General features: G+C 45.9%; 1 protein-coding gene across 1 annotated transcript in view; it reads left to right on the top strand.

Moving 5' to 3' along the window:
* The window catches only part of LOC138963953 (uncharacterized), a 28,830-nt gene that overhangs the window by 424 nt on the left and 5,197 nt on the right, over positions 1 to 23,209 (top strand). Inside the window, exons 2-7 of the mRNA XM_070335810.1 lie at positions 275 to 428; positions 1,663 to 1,854; positions 15,007 to 15,168; positions 15,670 to 17,671; positions 19,223 to 19,390; positions 22,682 to 22,868. Of these exons, the coding sequence (XP_070191911.1) occupies positions 315 to 428; positions 1,663 to 1,854; positions 15,007 to 15,168; positions 15,670 to 17,671; positions 19,223 to 19,390; positions 22,682 to 22,868 (2,825 nt within the window). The 5' untranslated portion in view covers positions 275 to 314. The remainder of the gene's footprint in view (positions 1 to 274; positions 429 to 1,662; positions 1,855 to 15,006; positions 15,169 to 15,669; positions 17,672 to 19,222; positions 19,391 to 22,681; positions 22,869 to 23,209) is intronic.

Here is a 23,209-nt window from a genome sequence, read left to right as displayed (position 1 = left end):
ATACTGCATACAATTACAAATGAGGATTAGATTTTAGAATGAGTGTGTTGAGACTGAGAGTATCACGTTTTTAACATAGTCCCCAATAGTTCCTATAACTTTTGTCATAAATAATCAGTATTTTGTCGATCTGTCCCTTACAAGCAATATTTAGTGGTAGCCTTCTCAGAGAAATAATTGATAACACTAAGTGTTGCTCTATGGTACTAGTAGTTCATTTTCCTGCCTCTTAGTGTCCTCATGTCTCTAACAAAAACTCTGCATTTTGTTCCAGGCATGCTGTTACTGTTAGCAGAGAGAGATAGAATGTAAGGATGAGTCGAGCGTCTCCACTGCCCCAGCAAGGGCAGGTGTGCGTGCAGTTTATGAACAAACTACACGAGTTGCACCAGTCCAGACACCTGTGTGACCTTGTTTTGGAGCTAAGGGTAAGTTTTACATTTTGTTTGGTAGATTGGATTTTGGGTATTACAGACGTATGTGTAATTAAAAGAAACATACACTGATACTGTGTATGGTAGACACACACTCACACATGTGCGGATGTGTGCGCTCAGACTCACACACACAGAGTGTCACAGACACACACACAAACACACATATATATGTGTGCGCAGACAATTACAGTTGCACACATAAAGACAGACACACGCAGACACTAAAATGTTCACACAGTAAAGCGCAGACACACAAATGCATGTGTGTGTATGTATGTATGTAAGTAAACACACATGCCTATACCAGACCTGTTTACACTACACATTGAGCGTAGTAAACTACGAATTTGAATAATATACTACGCAACTACGCAAGTCTGTCGTTTTCTATGCAAACGGTATTAAAAAAAAAAAATAAAATAAAAAAAACTTTTTTTTTTTTTTTTTTCGTCTTTACTGTTTACACCTGTTCCTTGTCCCGTTGTGCTCACACACCGCCCCGTCCCTGCACGCAAACGGTATTGTTTCGGCTACGCATATCACAATCCGTAATTTTCTTCATCTCCCTTGACCGATCCATTTTCCAATCCATGTTTTCGGCCAGCAGTCGTTTGCTGCGTGCAGCGCGTAAAGCGCCCGCGGGCGTTGCGTTGTAGCTTGTTAATGCCGAATAGGCTTCTCCAAGCAAATGCCGGGCACAACTGAACGCGTTACTGCCAAACCATGCGGGCGTTTCGACACAATGGCTGAACGCAGAGCACACGAAAGTGAAGATGAGAACTGTGAAGAAAATGACTCCGAAAGGCCACCGACCAAAAAGAAAAAGACGAGCAATGCGCCGAACCAAGTCTTTCTGCCAAAATATCATGAGGACTACCCATGCCTTGTCTCTTCGCGGAAAGGAAAACGTCATGCTCATTGCACTGTCTGCAATTCCCATTTTTCCGTCAGTCAATCAATACATGTGGTAAAAAGTAGCAATCATTGTTCTTGTTGTTGTGATAGGTCGACAAGAAATTCTACACATTCAATTACAAAACTACACATTTGCCTCATTTTGCTCCCAGAAAATACACATGCAATGTTTTAGGGGTAAACAGGTCTGCTATACACATAGCCACACGCACACACATATTATAGTGGATGTTTGCCGGTTGAATTACCATTTCTTAGAGCATAGATGTGTACAGATTTACAATTTTTTCTGGTTTCTTTTTGTGTGCAGAATGAGAAGTTCTATGCACACAAAGTGGTGCTATCAGCTTGGAGTCCCACCATCTACACTCTGCTGGCAGATTCACACTGCCACACCGAGGTCATCCGCATTCAGTATGACAATGCAGAGATCTTCGGAAGCTTCCTCAGCTTTCTCTACTCAGGGCAGATGGATGAAGTTGCTCAAGATAATATGATACAGGTTGGTAGAAAAACTTCTTCGGTAGACATATGGTGCTTAAAGCGCTATTCCACCTATGTTGAACGCAGATTACATCAACAATGCCTGTTGCCCATGACCATACACACAGCATTCTCACATTGAATGTCAGCGCCTATTGTGCACAAAATGGATTAAATTACATATTCCTACTCCGAATCACATGTAGCAGTTGACTCAGTCTAAAGTGCTAGGTCTGAAAAGGCTACCCGTCTAAGGGGAGCAACCCCAACTAAAAAAGTGTAAACGTAGCTATGGTAATGACGACGCACCCAGGGAGTTACCTCCCCTCCTGCGTACTACGTCACTACTGCTACTGACCACGTGACCCCTATCATTCGACACTTCAGCTTTCTAGGGAGCAGGTCGTGAATTTTTTGGCTCTAGTGGAAGTTCGCTGTTTGGTGTTTGCTTAGACACCCACCGGCACCCACACCCGTCTCTTCACCCGCTGCACTGGTAGTTGGTGAGCTCGTTCCTTTACTTGTATCGAACGTAATTTTTCAGTTGCTACTTGAAATTTTCGGCCACGTGTTGGTCACGTATTTTGTGGTAGCCATTTTGGAATTTTTGTCGCCATTTTGTTGTCAGCATGTCTGACGGAGACAAAAAGCGCGGCAAGGCTGATGTGAAAGGGAAAATTAAACCCAAGTCTTCCACTTCTGTCCCTAAGCCTATTTTGGTTGTTGTTTCCGACGCGGCTAACAATGCTGTTATGACGGTCCCCATTTCTGCCCCGAGTGACCAGCCGGTTGCGGGGCAGTCTAATCAACCTACGCGTACCGTTGTTTCTCGCTCGTCTTCTCTGCCGCTTGCAGATTCGACGTCGCTGGTTTCATCGTTGCTTTCTTCGCTGGTTCCCGAGCTTCGCACGTTGGTGAGAGAGGAGATGGTGCGTTCTCAGCCTTCGACTTCCGTTGTACCGTCGATGGCTTCCTTTCCGCTTCCGGCTGTGACGCTGTCCTTGACCGAGGCGGTTGCTTCTGTGCCTTCTACCGCTGTGGTTGGCGACGCAAGTAAGTTGGGCTGGTCCGTAGGTCCTCGTGAGGCCGCTGGACGCTCCCTGCTGGGAAGCAGCCCTTTTCGGCGGGTTCACGACCCGCAAACCCCTGTTCGTTCTCACTTTGGCTTCACGGAAGACCATCGTGTCGATGAGCAATGGCGGCATTTGGTTCAGGCTTCGACGCTTCCGGCACTCGCCGGAAGCGTAGGTCCTCCGACGTACGCACCCGCTGGGGTCGTTTCCGGAGTCGACCAGCCGGTTCCGTCTGCTGCGCTTCCGGCACTCGCCGGAAGCATAGGTCCCCCGATGTACGCACCCGCTGGGGTCGTTTCCGGGGTTGACCGGACGTGGCCCTCTGGGCATTCGGCCTTCCGGCCGCCGTCCACAGTGTCTGCGCTTCCGCCTTTCGTGGTCGCGTCTGATACTTTTCCGGCTCAGACCGGATCTGCTGCTTCTTCCGCTTCCGCTTCCTCTCGGGTGGCGGTCGCGGGGGGGCATCACCAGCCCTTTGGGCAGGTGTCTCAGCCCTGGCCGGGGCAGTCAGCGCTTCCGTCTTCGGTTGTTGCTTCGACTGCGGTTCCGGTTCCGGCGGCTGTGGGCATGCCGTCCTCTTACTCTTTCCCTATTCAGGGCATGAGTTCGGATGGTATTGGAGTGGACGGGTTTCCGGTTTCCGGTTACGGTGTTCACCGCCCTTCTACCAGCAACGTGGACTTCGGTCCTTCGCCGGATGTTTCGGATATTCAGTCCGTCGCCAGCGAGGCTGCACGTGTTGGTTATCCGGAGAGACTCAAAGTGGCTCTTGAGGCCGCTGCTGAGGTCACTTCGAGATATTTCGCGGAAGGGGCTTCGGTCTCTTCGGCTGCCGCTTCGACGGCACCGTCCGCGATGGCTGATTTTCGCTCTGGGAAGGAGGATGACTCATACTTCCGGTTTTTGGAGTCTCCATCCATAGCCTTTCAGCTTTCTCAAGTTTTGGCCAAGCCATCTCCTTCCGGAAGCGGAATTCCTTCACTTCCGGTTCCGCTGCTCGTGCCTCACGGCTCAGTTCCGGAGCTGGCTCAGCAGTGGATGGCTTCGCCTTCTCAGGCTTCTGCATTCGCTCTGTCGTCTCACAGGCGGTTGGTCTTGCAGAAGTCTCCTAGGAACTTGTTGGATGCTTTCGCTCTCCCGCGTTCATCTTTGACAGTTCCTCCGGAGATGCTTGCCTTGTTGGCCAAGCCTATCAAGAAGGATGACGGTGTGCTCTTTTCTGAGAACACGCTGATTGCTTCTGAAGAGGCAGGGCGTCAGCAGCTGGAGCTTGCATCCATTGCTGAGACTCTCATTCGGGCCCTCTCTCGTGCCCTCACTGATTCGCTGAATCCGTTCTCTCTCAGCGAGGATCAGGATGCGGATGACGTCTCCACTTTGTTGGCCGCTCTTGCGAGGGTCAATGAAGAACAGATGAGACTTTCTGCTGTGCACTATGCGCACTCTGTTATGTGTCGTCGGGATCTCTTCCTGTCACACTCTCAGTTTTCGGATCAGGCGACCAAGGACACTTTGCGTGCCTCACCGGTCTTGGAGGGTTCCCTCTTTGGGCATCTCGTTTTTGATGCCCGAAGACAGGAAATTCAGGCTAACAGGGACCAGCAGTTCTCTGACTTTTCCCTGCACAGCCTTAAGCAGTCCAAGCAGTCTCAGCCTTCTCAGCCGAAGCAGGCTAAGGTTGCTGGCCCTCCCAAACCGGCAGACAAGGGTCGTGGACGTTCCTCTTCTCGGGGCTCGAGAAGACGACCGTCTTCCGGCAGGGGGAGAGGCGGCTCTGGAAGCAAGCCTCACCCCCAATGAAGTGCTCCCGATCTCCCCCCCACCCCGCCCTCCACTCTGGTGATGGCGGGGGGCCCTTCCCGGGCACTTTCCCATTGGCTCGTGTCTGTGCAGAGTCAGTGGATCGTGGGGGTCGTGAGGTCGGGCTTCCGTCTTCTCTGGAAAGATGGCAAGGCACCTCTGGTCAGGCGTCCGCCGGCGTTCAGGCCTCCCTCCTCGCAGGAAGCCATTTCCGTCCTTCGGTCGGAAATAGACTCCCTGGTGCAGAAGGGCGCAGTGGAGAAAGTCCTCGACCACAGTTCCCCTGGGTTTTACGGACGGCTTTTCGCCGTCCCCAAAGCCTCAGGGGCATGGCGTCCTGTCTTGGACCTGTCGTTCCTCAATACCTTTTTGAGGGAGATAAGGTTCAAGATGGAGACGCCAGCGTCGGTCAGGGACTCTCTCCGCCCGGGAGATTGGGCGACTTCCATCGACCTGACGGATGCATACTTCCACATTCTTATGCATCCAGCCGACCGGAAATGGCTTCGTTTCCGGTGGGCAAGTCAGGTTTACCAGTTTCGCGCCCTTCCTTTTGGCCTGTCTCTCGCCCCTTGGGTCTTCACCATGGTCGTGAGACAGGTCTGCGCGCTGGTGAGGTCGCGGGGTGTCCGGCTACGTGCCTACCTGGACGATTGGCTCATCCTGAGTCAGAGTCAGGTGGGGTGCGAGCAGGATACCCAATCGGTTCTTCGGGAGGCCAACATGTTTGGCTTCTCGATCAACCGATCAAAGTCGGAGCTGACACCGTGTCAGACGTTCACCTACTTGGGAATGTCTTTCGACACGGTGGCTTGGACTGTTCAGCCCTCTCAGAAGAGGGTGGACAAGCTCCAGGCGTGCATACGCTCCACTTTGCCTCTCCCGAGGGCCTCCCTGCGGACTTTGGCCTCCATCTTAGGGCAGATGGAGTCCATGGCTCTCCTGGTCCCCTTGGGGAGGGTCCACAAACGTCCCTTTCAGCTGGCGCTGAAGCCGTTCGTGGACTCTCCCACGGTGGATTGGAATGCCCTCATCCCTCTCCAGGGATGGTTCCAATCCGCTACCCTTCCGTGGCTCGACACGGAGTGGGTGTGCAGGGGCGTGCCGATAGCCCTTCCTGCCCCAGATTTGGACCTGTTCACGGACGCGTCCTTGGTGGGGTGGGGGGCTCACACAGACCAGCTGACTGCGTCAGGTCTGTGGTCGGCAGATCAGAGGATGCAGCACATCAACTTGCTGGAGCTAGAAGCCGTGGCTCTAGCTCTGGACAAGTTCCGGCCCTCCCTTCAGGCCAAGCATGTTCGTCTGTTTACAGACAACACGACAGTGGCAGCTTACATCAACAAGCAGGGAGGGTCGCGGTCTCCGTCGCTTTCGGTCAGGGCCTGCGAGATCCTGATTTGGTGTTCAGAGCATCAAATCAGGCTTTCGGCCAGGTACCTACCCGGAAGCTTGAACACTCTGGCGGACGCGCTCAGCCGCTCCGACAGAGTGCTTCAAACAGAGTGGACCATCACTCACGGAGCGCTGGATCGTCTCTGGTCTCTTGTGCAGAAACCTCAGGTGGACCTTTTTGCCACCAGGTTCTCGAAGAGACTACCAGTGTTCGTCTCACCATTCCCGGATCCCGAGGCGTGGGAGACGAACGCGATGGACATTTCCTGGTCAGGCCTGGAGGCTTACGCGTTCCCGCCATTCCAGTTGCTCACGCGAGTTCTCAGGAAGGCGGAGCAGGAGGGCCCGTCCCTCCTGCTGATCGCTCCTCTTTGGCCGTCTCAGCCGTGGTTCCCGGACCTGCTGAGACTCGCCCAGGGCCCTCCCATTCCTCTCGCTCTCACGCGAGGAGAACTGGTACAGCCTCACACCGGCAGCCTCCACGCGGAGCCTCAGATGCTGAATCTTCACGCGTGGAGGTTGTGCGGTCTTCTCTGAGGCGCAAAGGGGCATCAGATCTGACCATGGACCTGGTAGGACGCTCGCACAGAGCATCTACCTCGTCCGTTTATGAGTCACATTGGAGGGCCTGGGTTACCTGGTGTCACGAGCATCGGCTGGATGCTACGGCGCCCCGCACGATGCATGTGGCGAACCATCTTGCTTTCATGTCCTCTCAGGGAGCTTCTGCTGCCTCGTTGAAAGTAAGAAGATCGGCCATCTCGGCGACCCTACGCCAGATAGGTCGCTCTATAGATGTTAGTGGCGTGATCGCTGGAGTCATCAAGGGCGCTTCCCTTTCTGACGTCAAGTCTCGTACGCCCGTTCCTAAGTGGGATCTCTTATTGGTCATGGAGTTTCTGCGTTCAGCGGATTTTGAACCTCTCAGAGATGCCAGTTTTGCGAATCTTACACGCAAGTCCCTTTTCCTTTTGCTGCTAGCATCGGCACGAAGGGGCAGTGAGATCCACGCTCTTTCCGGTAATTCGGACGACATTTCCTTTGAATCAGATGGGTCCGTTACTTTGCGGTTTCGACCTGAGTTTCTTGCGAAAAACCAGGCTCCCGAGCGAGCTTCTCCTTTGGTTCATGTCAGGCCGTTGTCCACTATTCTGGCTCCGAATGATCCAGACTTAGTAAATTGCCCTGTTAGAGCCCTTCACATCTACCTTGCCCGTGCTCAGTCTCTTAGATCCGCAGCTCAAAAGCTTTTGTTTATTTCTCTCAATACGGAGAGACATAAGGATATTACTAAGACGACTCTGGCCCGGTGGGTGTCGGCGCTCATTAAGCATGCTTACGAGTGGAGCCGCCGCAATGAAGGGGGGACACAGCCTGTCCTTCCTCTGGAATCAGCTCGGGCTCACGAGACGCGAGCTTGGGCTTCCTCCTTGGCCGTGTTACGATCAAGAAGACTGGAGGAGGTGCTACACACCGCATACTGGCGTTCCGAGGATGTCTTCATGAATTTTTACCTGCGTGACATCTCGGCTCTTCGCCAGGATGGATCTAGAGCTTTGCCTGCCATGGTGGCAGGGGGTCAGCTCTTGACAAGGATTTGAGAGTGAGTTTGAACTTTTTCTTTCCCACCGCCTTGTTGTTTCAATCTGCTACATGTGATTCGGAGTAGGAATATGTAATTTAATCGAAAATTTTATTGTAAATTTTCATTTAATAAATATACCTACCCGAATCACATATCGTAGTCCCTCCCACCTACCCCGCTTATGATTTGGAGATTTTATTCTTCGAGTCGAATGATAGGGGTCACGTGGTCAGTAGCAGTAGTGACGTAGTACGCAGGAGGGGAGGTAACTCCCTGGGTGCGTCGTCATTACCATAGCTACGTTTACACTTTTTTAGTTGGGGTTGCTCCCCTTAGACGGGTAGCCTTTTCAGACCTAGCACTTTAGACTGAGTCAACTGCTACATGTGATTCGGGTAGGTATATTTATTAAATGAAAATTTACAATAAAATTTTCGAGCTATGACACTGCGCACACAAGGCATTGAACCAAAAATTGAACCGCTGCCTATTTCTTTAAATGTAATTATATGTGCAGCACGTCACTGTTTTATGGCCATTTCGGTGAAGATAAAAGACATTTTCCGGAAATAACTCAATTTTTAAGCTGTGTGGCAGAGTAAGCGCCCCCGACATCGAGGCAAGCGCCAACACGTTGCCAAGCGACAAACTCGATCCCTGCTGGCTGGCTTAGACTGTGCCATTGCGACAAACTAACTCTTATGTGTCTGTTATGCAGTATGCGCTTCACATGATACCCTTTCCTTTCAAAAATATACTCGTCCGACTTCTCGATTGATTGCGGAAATGATCACTGGCCCGCAGTGTTTGCTTACAACATGTTTTGACTGAGGCCACGTTCGTTTGGCTAGAGGACGCATAAGTTTATGAAAACACACGTGGCTTAGCAATCATTGCAATCAATCATCAGCGAATTGTGGCCCCAATGTGCATATTTTTGAAAGAAAAGGATATCATATTGAGCGTACACTACATTAAAATGCACATCAGTGTTACTTGTTTGTCACAAAGCATGTCTAAGACGGTGGAACGACCGGCCAGCAGCTAGTTTGTTGCTTGGTGACGTCAATGTTGACGCGTCTATCGAAGTCTGGAGCACCTCAATCTGCCACACCACTTGAAAATCATGACAGAGTTATTTACGAACCTCGTCTGTTGCTGTTTCGACTTTTCCATAGTGACAATTGACCCAGGTACGGAGTCCCTTATGTACGAATAGTGAGATCAAAAAGAAGAACATTAAAAAATATATTTTGCTCCGTTTATAACTTAAAGACATCCGACACCGATTAAACAACCATTAAAAATCGCTAATTTTTTGCCTGATGTATGTTTAAAGTCTGATAAAACAAATGTGTTAAAACCAGAGAAATCGATCGTAGCGTTGTTAAGATACAGCCTCCTGAATATGTTGACTTTTCACGGTTTTTTTGTAAATCAGGGTAGGCTATTGGATATGGTATCTAACCGATTAATTAAATCACAACTACTTGTTTTTGTTCGTGGCGTAAATACCGACTTTTTGCACATAAAAATCATGGGTTTTTTTATGAATAAGTGTTACCATTCTTTGTGAAATGGCTAATTACACATTAACATGCTTCCATTTGAAACTTCAAGGTCTTCATCGGGGATTGACGCCCGACAAAAGCTAATTGAAGACCGACGGAGCGAAGCGACGGAGGGCTTCAATTAGACTTTGGGAGGGCGTCAATCCACGATGAAGACCGAGAAGTTTCAAATGAAAGCATGTTAATGTTATTGTAATTCAATCTGACGATGATCTCTTTCCTGCTTTCATGCGGTTGTAAACAGACAGAATTGGTTCTGTTCTGTTCACACACTACTTTCAGTCCACCTACCTGCAAGGGTCAAGTCCGAAGAAATATGTCTCTGTATTCCTATCGTATCATTCTGCTCCTGTTTTGTTTTCTTTCACACACATTTTCCCTTCTTTTTTGACGGGTTTCTGGACAGCAAACTCTAAAACAAATTCTTTTCATCACAAAAGCGATCTTTGGAATTGACTGACGTAGTCCGGAAGAATTCATGCATCAACTTACGTCACGTATTCGACGTCATCACTTCGCATACCTTATGGTCTCGGTATTTCGTTGGCCTTCATGTTTCCTACTTGCAAAATGACCCTCAAAGCTAACCGAGACTAGTTGAGGCTGTATCAATGCGCCTCTCCAGCAGGTTGTTAATGGATTTTTTAGCGAGTGGTTATTGACAATTAATGACCGGTAATTTTAATGAGTTGGGGCATTCTGACCCATCACAGGATCTGTTTCATTAAAACGCAAACTTGATTGAATTGCAATACAGTAGTACTCCCCCTTAACGACCCCCCTGTTTACGACCACCCCTTTTTTACGACTGATTTTTCTACCACGGATGCGTTCTACTATATAATGAACCCCCAGTGAACGACTCACCCCAAAACGTGACTTACGACCGAGCTTTTGGGGATGAATTACGACTTTCACGCATTTTCAGTCGAGCAGAGAAAAACACAACATGGCGGCTCTCGTGCAACTACCGCGAGAAAAAACAACAACGAAATATCGCGCGCGCGAGATCCTAATACATCCGGTTTTCCTCTGTACGCTATCTTGTCACGACGACTTGTTGACAAACGAAGATTCGCGAAAGAAAGAGAAAAGCGCCGACTCTTGAGTAGAGAGCTAATAAAGTAATCGTTAATCGAGCGAAATGGCAATCCGCGGCAACTTCCTTAGGAGTCGGGAAGACGCAAATCCTGTGTATCGTCAATGATAAGGACTCGGTGTTATCGAGATGGCGAGAAGGATAGTGAAGCGAAAGTACGCAAAGAGAGGTGCCTGTACGAAAACCTCAACGATCGTGTATGGGACAAGTTTAGTGATGCAAGGCGAAGAGACATTCATGTGAGCGGAAAGATAATTCGGGAGAAAAGTCGTTATGCTTTCTATCGAGTTAGGACATTCGGATTTTACTGGTTGCGCCACAATGTCAAATGTGCTTCACTCAGCGAGCATTACGCCATGAATAAATTTTCTTTGAAATTTGAGTTCAAGTTGTTCTGCTGTAATGTGTTTGGGTGTGTGTGTGTTGATATGACAGAAAACTGCAACTGTGTGTTTGTGTGTAAACATGACAGTACATAACAGTACGTACACTGCCACCAAATTCATGACCACCCGGGCCAATAACTCAAACCCCCATTTTTACGACCTAATTTTCAAGGTTTTTCCAAAGTCGTAAATAGGGGGTTCTACTGTATTTGTTAATGTACATGACGTTTTACGTGCTAAAATTAGACCAGCTGCTCACTTCAACTGAATATATTTGCTAATAGAACCATTAAGTTTTTGAGAAAAGTTGACATAAAACAAACCTGGGTCTACACAATAAGATATCAAAAAAGAATAAAAATCGATCGTTAAATTTTTGCACAAGTTTACAAAACATAACCCTAACCCCATTTTGAATTTTGGTACAAAGAAGGTAAACATTATGACACTCGTTGCAAATGAAAAATATGGTTAAATCTAATGATTTTTTTCGGTTATATGTTCAGTGCGTGTTACATCAAATTAAAATTTAAAATTTTTTTTTTTAAATTTAAAAATAAAAATAAAAATCCCTGCGCTTAGAACTGTACCCACGGAATACGCGCGATATAAGCCTCATATTGATTGATTGATTAATATTGTAAGGCCTCTGTCCGTGTTTCCGTCCGTCAGTCTGTTCGTCCGTCCGTCCGTCTATCCGTTACACTTTTGACTGCTAATAACTCCTGTGTTTATGTACCCCGTTGTCTTCAAATTTGGAATGACATATACCATTGTTATGGCATATCTGTGGTTACCATTTCTAGCCAATCGCTTCGCGAATACCGAGGTTTCACACGGTTTAGCGCTCACACGTCATTTCCTTTGCCTATACCTCCAGCGTTTCTTGACCGATTCACCACCAATTTCGTGTGAATGTGGATATGCTGATGCTTAAACCTGGTGCAACACTTCAAAAACATCGCTTCTTAGTAGATAGAGTTCTAACTGAAACAAAGCATGGGTGATCGCTGAGCGCAGCGAGAGATTTTAGACCCAAGCACAGTGTTCCATAGCAGCGTACGGATAGCCCTAGAAATTAGAGCGCTTATCTCTCACGCTAGCGCCGTAAGGCGTTTGACTTATCAGGGCGACATTATTATTATCATTATCATTATATTTATTGAGACATCACAGTGCGCTAAGAGATTTATTGAGCAAACCGAGAAAATACATTATTGAACGAAGCGCATAGCGATGAGTTCAATAATTATGTGTGAGATTTGCTCGAAGAGGAAACCATCATAACTTTCTATTTCGAGATCGGACTGTTGTTGTGTGGTCCGTGTGACCTCATCATCTTCATCATGTCTTACCAGTTTAATGTTTGGTTTTCAGTGACCAGGATCTTTTTTCCTCCTTCGCTTATTTGCTTGGGAACAATAGGAAAACTATTTCTTATTATTATTATTATTATTGTGATCATTTTTATGCGCCTAATCTAGATATAGCCCTAGGCGCTTACATATTAATTTCTGCCGTTTGAAATGGAATTTTTTTACAGACAGACAGACAAACAGACATTTTTTACACACAATATATAACGCATTCACATCGGCCAGTAAAGCTCAGTAGCCTATTAGGCGAGCATTCACCTTTCACGGCCTTTATTCCAAGTCAAACGGGTATTTGGTGGACATTTTATCTATGCCTATACAATTTTGCCAGGAAAGACCCTTTTGTCAATCGTGGGATCTTTAACGTGCACACCCCAATGTAGTGTACACGAAGGGACCTCGGTTTTTCGTCTCATCCGAAAGTCTTTCTTATGTAAGACTTCTTACCTGTGTTCGGGTTTAAAGAAACACAACGAAACTGCAGTTTTTCTTCTGAGTGACTTGCTATAAAATGTTAAATGACAGACTAAAAGGACCAAAAATCCATGTCAGCATATAAAAAAACGACAAAGAATATTTTGAAAATGATCATTCCTGAACTCGTTATTGTACATGGTTGGATGACGACCAGATCGTGTACTGGTGAAGAACGAGAGAGAGAGGGAGAGAGAGAGAGGGGGGGGGGGGAGATAGAGAGAGAGAAAGAAGCAGAGAGAGAGGGAGAGAGAAAGAGGGGGGGGGGGAGAGAGAGAAAGAAACAGAGAGAGAGAGAGACAAAAGTACCCTAGGACACGCCTCGAACGGCAACAAACATGCTCTGCAATTCCCGTCAAAATCGATGCGGTCGTTTCGGAGCCTATCGTAATCATACCCACCACACAAACGTACACACATAAACAGCAACCAGCTTTATACATCAGATTAGCTGAACGGTCAGTTCTTAATTATTTCTTTTTGTGTCATAAAAGATACGCTCATCACATGTAATTATTACACACACTCACACACACACACACACACACACACACACACACACACACACGCACAATCACACACATATATACACATACTCACACACAAACATAAATTTATACACATACGGACACCCCCCACAGTGATTGCGTGGACTGGGTGGCCGAGTGGTAACGCACTTGCGCTCAGAATTCCGGAAGCGAGAGGTTGCGAGTTCGACCCTGGGTCAGGGCGTTAGCAATTTTCTCCTCCCTTTCCTAACCTAGGTGGTGGGTTCAAGTGCTAGTCTTTCGGATGAGACGAAAAACCGAGGTCCCTTCGTGTACACTACATTGGGGTGTGCACGTTAAAGATCCCACGATTGACAAAAGGGTCTTTCCTGGCAAAATTGTATAGGCTTAGATAAAAAATGTCCACCAAAATACCCGTGTGACCTGGAATAATAGGCCGTGAAAAGTAGGATATGCGCCGAAATGGCTGCGATCTGCTGGTCGATGTGAATGCGTGATGTGTTGTGTAAAAAATTCCATCTCACACGGCATAAATAGATCCCTGCGCCTTGAGTCGGAGTCTGAAGATACGCGCGCGATATAAGACTTCATATAATAATAACAATCACACACATATATATATACACACACACGCATACTCACACACACATACACACATACAGACACGCTGCACACACACACACACATACACACACCTGCAAACACAGAAACGAACATGCACTCACAACCACGCACAAAGAATGAAAGATTCTTGGCAAGCATAGTAACCGAGACTTGTAATAGGTGGAACGTCTTGGACCAGAAACATGGACTTTCTTTTACGTGTTCCGTGACGTTATTGTAGGTTTGACGTCATAATGACACAGGAGCGAAAGAAAAAGACGAACGACACGAGGGCAAGCAAACTCATTTGTTTTAGGGGATCATGAAAACAGGGGGAGGTAAGCCCCGGAAGATAAGAGTTACGGAACTTGTTCACAATCGTCACTACGCTGTGCATTAATCGGTGTCGGATCCTTTTAAGTGCTTTTTTGTTTTCATAGCTTTTCGTTTAATAATGGTTGGGGTTTGTGATTGAATTTTTAAACACATTTACTCCTTCAGACAGCCGAAGTCCTTCAGGCAGGCATGCCAACCAGCATTTTACTTTGACTGGAACAGTAAGACTAACAGAGATGTATCACAGGAATGTTCAAGACCACAGAGAATTTTGGAAACAGATGTGCATGCACACATATGATGTAAACATGAGCTTGCGGTGATCATCCTTTTTTGAGGATGAAAGTCGCTTGTTCATTTCAATGCTTGTTATTCTCTTAGGTGCCAGGAGAAAAGGTTCCGTACAACTCTCCCTTACTCTATTACACATGTCGTATGCATTAAGAGCGATTACTTCCCTTTGGTTATTTGATATCTTAACATCGCTCTGCCTCATTCTGTTTGAGATTCTAATGATACTTTCGAGGCGACCCTGTAACAATGTGTGTGTTTGTTCTGTTTAAACCAGTCTTGATCTAAGGACTAAGTCCGGTCGAGAATAAAAGCTGGTTCTTGTATATGACTGTGTACGTAGGTGTTAGTTGGAGTGCCTTGGAGAATGATGAGCATATGAGCTTGCGGTGATCATCCTTTTTTGAGGATGAAAGTCGCTTGTTCATTTCAATGCTTGTTATTCTCTTAGGTGCCAGGAGAAAAGGTTCCGTACAACTCTCGCTTACTCTATTACACATGTCGTATGCATTAAGAGCGATTACTTCCCTTTGGTTATTTGATACACAGAGAGACAGACAAAGACACACACACAGAGAGGTACATGTTGCAGCATTCATTTAGCTTGTCCCTTGCGCATTGTGTATCTTAATGTTCACATCTCTTGTAACCTATTGTATCCTTCTGTATACAGATACTACACCTGGCCACCAGTCTACAGGTGAACAACTTGCGACAGGTGTGTGAGGAGTCGTTGAAGAGGCAGGTGCACATCGCCAACATTGTCTCCACCTACCATGTGGCAAGGAAGTTCCGGCTTCCAAACCTGGAGGAGTATGCTCTCAACTACATGCAGGTGTGTTTGATATCTGCACTGGGTGGAGCTGGTTTGATTGGAGGCATTGAATCAGTGTTTGCAGTAATTGAAAAGTTCCAGCATTATAGCTGTTAAAGTTTGAACGTACTGGCCTGAAAATTGTCAACTGGTCAGTCCTACAGGGTTTGGCTACAATTTACAGGGTTTGCATTTCAAGTTAAACTGTTATATATGAGGCCTGAGTTTTGTTACTTATGATGAGTTGGTGGCTGTTTTTGGTGGGATAGAATTTCACCGACCTTTTGATAATACTGGGTTACAAAACAGCAACCATAATCACTGTTGAACTATGTAAGTAGGGTTGGATAATTCACAGGCATCCTGCACAGAATTAATCAAAATAGGGCAGACGGATTGAACAACAAGATTTTGCAGTGTATTTAGCTGTATAGTGCATTTAAAGATAACTGTATGAGTGTATCTCAGTTATGTGCTTGTGGGGCTTTTGTTACTAGAACTGAACTCTGTGTCTTGGTGCAGATGAACCTACCAGAAGCGGTGAAGCAGGCAGACTTCCTGAGCCTGACCCCTCCCCGCTTCAACAGCTTTCTGTCAAGCGGGTGGGTGTGCGTGATGAAGCCGGAGATCAAACTCTTCCTCATCATCTCATGGCTCGGCTACGATGTCAAGGAGAGACAGCAGTACCTGGTTCTCCTCCTCCGCTACATCGACTGGTCCTCCGTGGCTAACGACTTCCTCAACGAGATCTCCCAGACCGAGAACTTCTTCACTACTAATGAGTCCAGTCTCTACCTTCTCCTGCAGACCTTGTTCAGCTCCTCCATTCCTCTGGGGCCGTATCAGGACAGTTTTCCTGGTTTGAGGGACAAGTACGCGTACTTGCTGGACCACATTGTGCAGAACAGCTACGTCCTTCCCATAGAGTCCGAGGAGTATTTTCCTGTGGTGTTCCATCTGGTCAACCCAGATGGTCAGATAGTTGAGCAACTGGACACTACGGGGGTTGAAAGAGAGGGTAGTTCTGCAGTTAGATACGGACACACGCACGTTGCTGGTTCTGGGTACAGCGATCACAGAGAATCTCTTGAGCTTTCCTCTGCTCATGATCTGAGCAATGACAGTGTCATAGCAGGCATAGGCCTGGGCTTGAAGAAAGTGTCCATCGTTGAAACTCATACCGTGTTTGGAGGAAAGACCATGTTTTCATCGCAGGCAGAAACTGGTGCTGGAAGCAAGACCCGTAGCAAGAAGACTCTAAAACCTTACGCAGACAAAGAATCTAGTCAGGCTGAAATGCCCACAGCTGAATCTCAACTTCCCACAAGTTCACCCTCTCCATCCAAGGTACAAAAAGGTTCAAAGAAGAAGCGAAAAGGGTTTGTGAAAAAAGAACGGCAGGTTGAGTCAGAGGATACTATTCAGAAGGCAGTATCCACAAGAAGCACAAAGCGAGGTGCGGAGGCGTCAAGTCACACTGACTGTTCCAGCCCTAGTAAAAGACAATCCCCTGTGAAAGTGACAAGGCCTCTCAGGGCAAAGTCTACTGAAGTTACTGTTGCTAGGAAACGTGTCACAAAAAAGCCAAGTCCAGTGAAGCAAGGATCCAGTGAAACAGGCAACAGTAGGCTGAATGGCAGACCACGGCGATTGGCGGCGTCCAAGTTCAACGTTTTGGAAAAATTAGTGCCGCGCAAAACCAAAGCTTCCTTGAAGCAAGTTGTTATGCCTATGCCTGTAGTCCAGCATAAACCTGTCGAAGACAGACGGCATCATTCCAACATTTGTAAGGAGGAAGAACAAAAATGGGAATCGAGTGATGATGAAGAGAGCGATGTTGAAGAAAATGATAACGTTGAAGGACACATCACCACACATCCTGACCACGACTTGCCCAGAAAGGAGACACGCTCCACAAAACTCCCTGTGAAATTTGCAGGCCCTGCGGCAGATGCCAACAGCAAAAGTTCAAAGGACAGAAGGGGTGACAGAAAATTTACTGCAGTCAAAAAGACAGGAGCAAACAACCCAAGCACGCTTAAAAACGTTCTCCCTCCCCCTACAACAGTAGCAGTAAAACCCAAAGAAGAACCACAAATGGAAGCAGAGGACAGATCAGGCGAACATGAAGACAAGGAAGAAGACGAGGAAAGCGAAGTAGAGGAAATACAAATAACGCCATTGAAGAGAAAGTGCAGAGACTGCGAGTACACTGCCCCCACACAGGGTCGCCTGGAAAACCACATGGAGCGAGTGCACGGAAGCAGGTCCACCCTGTTTGTCTGCAGCGTCTGCCAGTTTGAGTGCAAGTGGAACAAGAAGTTCTACGAACATATGAAAGGACACTTCAGTGGGCCGCCTTACGTCTGCGACCACGAGGGGTGCAGCTGGGAGGCTGAGAGGATACAAGTCTTGCTCATTCACCGCCGCCGTCACACCGGCGAACGGCCTCACAAGTGCCCCCACTGTGCTGCTTGCTTCAAAACCAGAAACAACCTCATCGCCCATCTCAAGTGTCACTCTGGTAAGTCTCTGTACACAGTCAGCGGTAGTTAAACAGACGATAGTCAGTTTAGCTAAACAGCTCTGGTAAGATTCAACCCATTTTTTCAGCTTATGAAGCTGGCCATTTTATTATATTTAGTCAAGTTTTGACTAAATATTTTAACAATCGAGGGGGAATCGAAACGAGGGTCGTGGTGTATGTGTGTGTGTATGTGTGTGTGTGTGTGTGTGTGTGCGTGCGTGCGTGTAGAGCGATTCAGACCAAACTACTGGACCGATCTTTATGAAATTTGACATGAGAGTTCCTGGGATTGATATCCCCATAAGTTTTTTTCATTTTTTTGATAAATGTCTTTGATGACGTCATATCCGGCTTTTCGTGAAAGTTGAGGCGGCACTGTCACGCTCTCATTTTTCAACCAAATTGGTTGAAATTTTGGTCAAGTAATCTTCGACGAAGCCCGGACTTCGGTATTGCATTTCAGCTTGGTGGCTTAAAAATTAATTAATGACTTTGGTCATTAAAAATCTGAAAATTGTAAAAAAAATATTTCTTTTATAAAACGATCCAAATTTACGTTTATCTTATTCTCCATCATTTGCTGATTCCAAAAACATATAAATATGTTATATTCGGATTAAAAACAAGCTCTGAAAATTAAATATATAAAAATTATTATCAAAATTAAATTGTCGAAATCAATTTAAAAACACTTTCATCTTATTCCTTGTCGGTTCCTGATTCCAAAAACATATAGATATGATATGTTTGGATTAAAAACACGCTCAGAAAGTTAAAACGAAGAGAGGTACAGAAAAGCGTGCTATCCTTCTTAGCGCAACTACTACCCCGCTCTTCTTGTCAATTTCACTGCCTTTGCCATGAGCGATGGACTGACGATGCTACGAGTATACGGTCTTGCTGAAAAATGGCATTGCGTTCAGTTTCATTCTGTGAGTTCGACAGCTACTTGACTAAATATTGTATTTTCGCCTTACGCGACTTGTTTCATGATTAGCTGGTCAAAGTGAAGGAGAGTAAGCAAAATGTTCTCGCTTGGTTTGTCTGTGTCATTTGTCGTTTTTCTTCTTGTCAACTTTAGTTCTGAATTTATTGTTCTGTCATGGATGTGGGAACAAAAAAAGTGACCATGGTTAGAAATTCATGTCTGATGCTTTCTGCGTGAGTTCAACGTAGGAGGAAATTTCAACAGTTAATAGTCAAATTATGATTGTGTGGTTCGATATAGCGTAGCAAGAGTCATGTGTCTGATACTTAATAATAGATTGGATTTGGAGGGGTCCATTGTCAGTTCTACTTCTACATAAAATTGTGAGTAGAAATGTCATGGGCTTGTAAATGTTTGTTTGCTCTTTTGTTCTTGTTTTTTTTTCCTCAGTCTTTCTTTCTTTCTTTTTCCTTTTATATGGGAGTGGGAGTTGACAGTCAGGGTCAATTCTTTTATTTTCCCCCTTTTGATTTTAACATTGTGGGAGTGCTGTGTACAAATATGTGCATATAACTTATGATAATGAGATTGCAAAGACACTGGCTTTTGAACTTGAACAGAATCCCGAGACCACGAGTGTCCAGTGTGCCATCGTCGCTTCCGCATGAAGAACACCATGGAGCAGCACATGGTGACCCACAGTGACCTCAGGCCTTACCTGTGCGACACCTGTGGTTTCTCCACCAAGTTCCAGTCACACCTCATCTCTCACAAACGTATCCATACAGGTATAAATGTGTTTATTACACCCCCGGTATAGGGGTGTGTATAGGTTTCACTCGATGTGTTTGTGGCGGTGTTTGTGTTCGCAAGTAGATCTCAAGAATGAACGGACCGATCGTCACCAAACTTGGTGAACAGGTTCTATACATTCCTGAGACGGTCCTTACAAAAATTGGGACCAGTCAAACACACGCTTAGGGAGTTATTGGTGGATTAAAATTATACAACGACTTATAGACGGACACCCCCGTTGGTCAAAGGGAAATAACCTTCTCAGTTGGTGGCAGTGAGAATGGTTATTTCCCTTTGACCAACGGGGGTGTTTTTCCTATCAGAGAAATTTCTTGTTTTGTTTTACTTTCCCATGTTTATTTTCATGGAGGTTTCATCATTTGTCTGTCTGTGGTGTACATGAGGTACTGAGCTCCCCTGATTTCTTTGAGAAAGTACCCACAACAATGTGACTGACTGACTCATATCTTTGAACAATATCTTTATTTGTATTTTATTTGGAGAGAGAGAGAATGTGTGTTTGTGTGTGCGTACATGCGTGTGTGTAGGTGTGTGTGTTTGTGTGTGCGTACATGCGTGTGTGTAGGTGTGTGTGTTTGTGTGTGTGTACATGCGTGTGTGTAGGTGTGTGTGTTTGTGTGTGCGTACATGCGTGTGTGTAGGTGTGTGTGTTTGTGTGTGCGTACATGCGTGTGTGTAGGTGTGTGTGTTTGTGTGTGCGTACATGCGTGTGTGTAGGTGTGTGTGTTTGTGTGTGCGTACATGCGTGTGTGTAGGTGTGTGTGTTTGTGTGTGCGTACATGCGTGTGTGTGTAGGTGTGTGTGTTTGCATGCACTTTCACATGCATACCAGGGGTGTCGTTTGGGTCGGCCCTTCGGCCAATCGCCGATTTTTTTTCTTTGGCCGAAACTTTCATGTCCCTATCGGCCATATGTCCGAAGAGTATTCGCCTAAATCGGCCAAAGTTTGTCCAGTTTTTTTGTATTGGTCAGGCTTTGATTGCTAAAACTGCTGCCGATGTACTTAGTCAACTGACTGACGTTTATTTCCTTCGCGAAAACCAAAAACGAAACATCAATGTTTTGAACGGAAGCCATTGCCAAAAAATATAGATGCCAGAGTGGTTTCCCTTGGACAAGGGAAACCACACTCTCAGCGTTTGCGTTCGCCGGTTCGCGATAGTTTATCAGTCAGTCAGTGCTTTCGGTGTTTGCTACCCTTCGCCAAGGTAAGTGATTCCGGACAAAATGACAGGAACACTGCGAATGTGGACAGTGTCAGTGTGAGTGGTAGTAGTGTTGTCGAGTCGATCGAAGCAGACGACATAGCAGACGAATCGAAATCTGCTGAGCCAGAGAATGAAAAACGTCCTCCAAATCGTGGTTTCCAAGCAAAATGGCTCATCCTACACGGTTTTTACATTTAGTCAAGTTTTGACTAAATGTTTTAACATAGAGGGGGAATCGAAACGAGGGTCGTGGTGTATGTGTGTGTGTGTCTGTGTGTGTCTGTGCGTGTGTGTGTGTGTGTAGAGCGATTCAGACCAAACTACTGGACCGATCTTTATGAAATTTGACATGAGAGTTCCTGGGAATGATATCCCCGGACGTTTTTTTCTTTTTTTCGATAAATACCTTTGATGACGTCATATCCGGCTTTTTGTAAAAGTTGAGGCGGCACTGTCACACCCTCATTTTTCAATCAAATTGATTGAAATTTTGGCCAAGCAATCTAAGACGAAGGCCGGACTTCGGTATTGCATTTCAGCTTGGTGGCTTAAAAATTAATTGATGACTTTGGTCATTAAAAATCTGAAAATTGTAAAAAAAAAAAAAAATTATAAAACGATCCAAATTTACGTTCCTCTTATTCTTCATCATGTTCTGATTCCAAAAACATATAAATATGTTATATTTGGATTAAAAACAAGCTCTGAAAATTAAACATATAAATATATAACACTTTCATCTTATTTCTTGTCGGTTCCTGATTCCAAAAACATATAGATATGATATGTTTGGATTAAAAACACGCTCAGAAAGTTAAAACGAAGAGAGGTACAGAAAAGCGTGCTATCCTTCTCAGCGCAACTACTACCCCGCTCTTCTTGTCAATTTCACTGCCTTTGCCACGAGCGGTGGACTGACGATGCTACGAGTATAGTTACGGTCTTGCTGAAAAATTGCATTGCGTTCAGTTTCATTCTGTGAGTTCGACAGCTTGACTAAATGTTGTATTTTCGCCTTAGGCGACTTGTTTATTGATGTTTTACCAGTCATGTTTCCCAAGGCTTGTCAAGATTAGCACAAGATTGGAAGGGTTTTACTTTCAAGATATTAAAGTTAAAGGTTTGAAAAAGTGTTAGAGAACTGATGTACATAGTTAAATCAGCAAAGCTGATTGTTTCAGTTGCAGTAAGAAACATATAATCCAGGGGTGGACTGGGGGGAGGGGGGGGGGAGGGGGTGTTACAGGGGTTCCGGACCCCCCCCCCCCCCCCCCCAAAAAAAAAATTCTGTCTGTGAATTTTATTTTTTGTTTCTGTCTGTAAAGCTGGGGGAAGAGTTAATTGTTTAATTGTCACAGTATGCGACATGTCTTCCTTCTAACCATACTATATGATGTCGGCAGCAGATATCAGTGAAGATAAATTGCCATTATTTAATACTAACGTTAAAAGAAATAATGAGTGGCTGCTGACACCAGTTGATCATGTTTAAAATCAAGGATAAGCCACAAATTGTTTATAAATATAAAATAGCTAAATTTCTTCAGCTTCAGGGGGGCTTTGCCCCCCAGACCCCCCAACGGGACCCTGGACCCCAGGTTCTACCCCCCCCCCCCCCCCCTCTGGCTTAACTGCTCCGCCCTTGTAATCTGTGTTCCTAAGACAATGATTGTATGTATTGGTGTTGCCCTCTTGAGTCTTGTGCTTCAATGTTGCGGTGACTTTGTATGAGCCAAAATAATAGCCGAAAATTTTTCAAGATGTCCTAAAGCTTTCTGACAGTTTCGGCCAAATGTCCCAACATCAAAATGTCTAGCAACACCCCTGCATACATGTGCATATAATGGGTAATATGTGGTATTTTTTATGATTCATCTGTACATAGGTACATGTACACACGTCTGTGTGTCCGGATATGTTCTTGACCTTGATGCCACTTTCTAAAAATGCCTATAGAAAAAAAGGAAGAAAAGCGGCTCAAACCAGTAAACCTGTTAACCAACGTAAATTTTGTTGAATGCAGACCAAAGCGTAATCTCAGCGTTGCCTTTTCAGGTGAAGTGTTCAAGTGTGGATTCCCGATGTGCACCTACTCATCCCCCAAGCGCAGCCAGCTGAAGGCCCACATGCGGTCTCACCTGAACATCCGTCACCACGCCTGTCACATTTGCGACAAGTCGTTTGTGGAGAAGAGTCACCTGGTGCGCCACATCAAGATCCACCAGGACGTCAGGCCGCACAAGTACGTACATATCCTCAACATATAGACTGCTAATGTCCGAGAAACAAGAATAAGAGAACAGGATATCTTACTTTATGGAACATTAGACTGCTGACGTCCCCAAATCAAGAATAAAAGAACAAGATTATTATGGAACGTTTAATTCTTTACAACGCGTTATAAAACATTAAGCAGATGCGTTTGAGTGCAGATCCTTGTGATGAGGCCGTTTATTGTATCCATTCCCCAGTATTATATTCAGCAAACAGATTGAGTTTACATGAGGTAGTGTCTATACAATGGAACCTATAACACAGGCACCCCCCCAAAATGAAATTCACGAAATCAAAGTTCCCGCATTA

This window comes from Littorina saxatilis, linkage group LG4 (genome assembly GCF_037325665.1).
Source record: "Littorina saxatilis isolate snail1 linkage group LG4, US_GU_Lsax_2.0, whole genome shotgun sequence".
Taxonomy (NCBI): domain Eukaryota; kingdom Metazoa; phylum Mollusca; class Gastropoda; order Littorinimorpha; family Littorinidae; genus Littorina; species Littorina saxatilis.
The sequence above is the reverse complement of the archived record's forward strand: the minus strand, read 5'-3'. Positions and strand labels throughout refer to the sequence as shown.